Source organism: Belonocnema kinseyi, chromosome 2, assembly GCF_010883055.1.
Source record: "Belonocnema kinseyi isolate 2016_QV_RU_SX_M_011 chromosome 2, B_treatae_v1, whole genome shotgun sequence".
Lineage (NCBI taxonomy): Eukaryota > Metazoa > Arthropoda > Insecta > Hymenoptera > Cynipidae > Belonocnema > Belonocnema kinseyi.
Window position 1 is genome coordinate 108,312,001 of NC_046658.1, and position 3,115 is coordinate 108,315,115.

The following is a 3,115-nucleotide window of genomic DNA, read 5'->3' on the forward strand; positions in this document are numbered from 1 at the left end:
TAAAAATGGTTACATATTGAGTTTATTTTGAGAGAGAGAGAGAGAGAGAGAGAGAGAGAGAGAGAGAGAGAGATCTGAAAAATTATTTTGTAATTCTAGGGGAAGTATTATTAAATAAAATTTTCAATCAGTAGAAATTGTTGTCAGTAAGGTGAATAAGATGTCCCGAGAGGTACTAATAGCATACCTTACCAAATTTCTACTCAATCAACCAAATTTTAGGGACACATGACGTCCTAATAAACTATTCTCTGCATTGTACAAGATGGAATAATTTAAATTGTAGGCATTAAAATTGAAAAAAATTGGAAAAGCGAATATTCGGCATAAAGCACTCCATAGCGACCTCGAAATATATATATTTTTTAAATCCAAAAAAAATAGGAAATCATTTTCTCAGCCACAAATTTGCTTACAATGAATCATCATCAATTCTTTGCAATTCCCTTGAAATCAATTATATTCAATGGATATTAAAAAGAAATTTTTTTTAAATTCATCCTGAGTACTTTTAAATTCGCCTTCAATTCTTATGGATTTTATAATGTTCTTATTCACTAACTCTATTTATTACCATCTATCTGAATTCAATGGTTAGTTTTGGATTTTACCAATTTGGCTTCATTCACTTGAATTCTCATTAATTATCATTCATTCAAAATTATTTTAATTATTTTAAATTCATCTAAATGCATTCAATTTGCCTCAATTCAATGCATTTTTTTGCGCTTTTTAATTTATCCGAAAGTTGTTTGAACTCACTTAGAATTCTTTTATATTCCTTTTAATTTTTCTCAATTTATTCCAAATTTAACGAATTCAATAAATTTTTAAAATATATTTTTTTAAATTTTCTATTCACTTAATTAAAAAAAAAATTTCCTTACATTTTTATTAAGTTCATCGAATTATTCTCATTTACCTCAAATTTCTCTAATTTCACTCGAATCTTATTTAATTTGTTGTCTTTTTTCATATTTAGAATTTTAATTAGTTCTGTCGAATTCGCTCTGAAATTATTTCCACTTCCATTTAGCGCAACTCGATAAATATTTTTAAATTCAAACAAAAATTTGTTGAATTATAATGAAACAAAAGCCTATTAAATTTCCTTGAATTCACCTAAATTTACTTCTATTTTACAACAAAAATTTTTAATCCTTCAAACTTCCTTTGCTTTGTTTAACTCTTTCTGAATTACTTTGAATGCATATGAATTCTCAATTTACTGTAATTTACCTAATTTACTTGAAAAATGTAAAAAGGCCACCTATTTAAACCGAAAAAGTGACCTAAAGTGACTAATTATTTTAAACCTAAAACGCGAAATAGAATTCAGGATAAGTTAAAAATAAAATATCAAGGTAAAAAAAATCAACAGAATTGTAAAAAAAAAACACGAAAAATCCAAGTATTCTACCGATTTCAGAAAAATTGGAAGTAAATTTAGAAAAATTCAAAGGAGTTTAAAAGAACTGTGCACAATGCCTAAAAATCAAAAGAATTCTAAAGAATTATTTTTTTTAAGGAATTCACGATAAATTAATAAAAATTCAGGGTGAATTGCGCAAAAAATCAAAATACTTCCCTGCTTTCAGCAAAATTGGAGTGAATTGAGAAGAATTCCAGAAAATTTAAGACCAGAAATTCAAACAGAATTTTAAACATTTAAAAATTTCCATCGAATTGAGTGAAATGGAAGTGAACATAATTCAACGCGAATTCAGCAGAATTTAAATGAATCGAAAAAAATTAAAACAATAAAAAAACAATTAAATCCAATCCTAGTAAATTTAGAGAAATAAGAAGAATTCGATGAACTTCATAAAAATTCCAAGAAAATTAAGAAAAATTCAAGAGAATTTAAAAATATAAAATATTTGAAAAACACACTAAATTCATTAAATTTGGAATCAATTCAAATGAATGCAAAAGAATTAAGGTGAGTTTTAAAGCTTCACAGTGAATTGAAAAAAATTGTAATCCATTGAATCAATAGAATTGAGTTAATTTAGAAGAATTCAAGAGAATCCGAAAACATTTAGGGTAAATTCAAGAAAATTCCAAAGAATTAAAAAGAATTCAGAATAAAATAATACACGAATGAGAATTTCAGTGAATAAAACAAAATTGGCCAATAAGGATCTCATAAAAGCCATACAAATTCAAGGTGAATTAAAAACTAGCTTTAGTTTCTAATCGGTACAATAAACATTTATCAATTTTTTTTTGTAAGACTTAAAAACAAAATTTGAGCTTGCTGAATACTCCAATATCTAGATCTAAAATTCAAGTAGTTTAATCAATTGATGAACTGAATACTCCATTTTTAATTAGGTATTTATCTCTGGACATTTCAATTTAAAAAAAAATGTTCTACTAATATTTCTTTATAAAATTACTATATAATTTATAACAGTTACAATTTTATACTGGATATCAACTTCTATCTCAAGTTATCAAATTTAATTTTAAATATGAAAATTAACTAACAATGTTTTTTAATTAAAATCTTAAAAAGCACATTTAATAATGATAAGTAATTCTGTGAGTTGAACAAAATTACACAAATCTGTAGATCTACAACAAACAATATTGTTCTTATAGTTCTTAATCTTATTTAATGATTCCGCGAATTTACCGTTTAATTTAAATGTTATATTTTAGAATATCGTAAATATATTTAAAGAGAAGAGTGGCAATTTTTTAAGACACAAATGTTGAAGAAGAGGGACAATCTCACCTCTAAATCATCGTCTTCCTCCTCAGACTCGGATTCTTCTTCCTCAGCTTCCTTCAACCAAGTAAGAAACGGTGCAGCCTTATCATGAATTTCCTGTGACACGTCCTTGGCCACGTTTTTCTTGCTGACCTTGCTCTCCCATTCTAAAAAGGCTTTCTCCTCCAAGATGTCGGAATCATAAAAGAGCTGAAAGTAGAAATTTGATCTCAAAATTCGTTTGTTTCAAAAAAAGATCGATTTTCTAATTACATTATGATAGTCTCAATAATTTCAAAATAAACTCAATATGTAACCATTTTTAATGTTAAAAAAATTTAAATTTTAATTAATATATTATTTTTATTTATGTTCCTAAGGTGACCGAAAAAGTGA

General features: G+C 25.8%; 1 protein-coding gene across 1 annotated transcript in view; it reads right to left on the reverse strand.

Annotated features, from left to right (window-relative positions):
• Nucleotides 1–3,115, reverse strand: part of LOC117183142 (eukaryotic translation initiation factor 5) — an 11,468-nt gene that overhangs the window by 994 nt on the left and 7,359 nt on the right. The window contains exon 3 of the mRNA XM_033376345.1: nt 2,744–2,929. Within this exon, the coding sequence (XP_033232236.1) occupies nt 2,744–2,929 (186 nt within the window). The remainder of the gene's footprint in view (nt 1–2,743; nt 2,930–3,115) is intronic.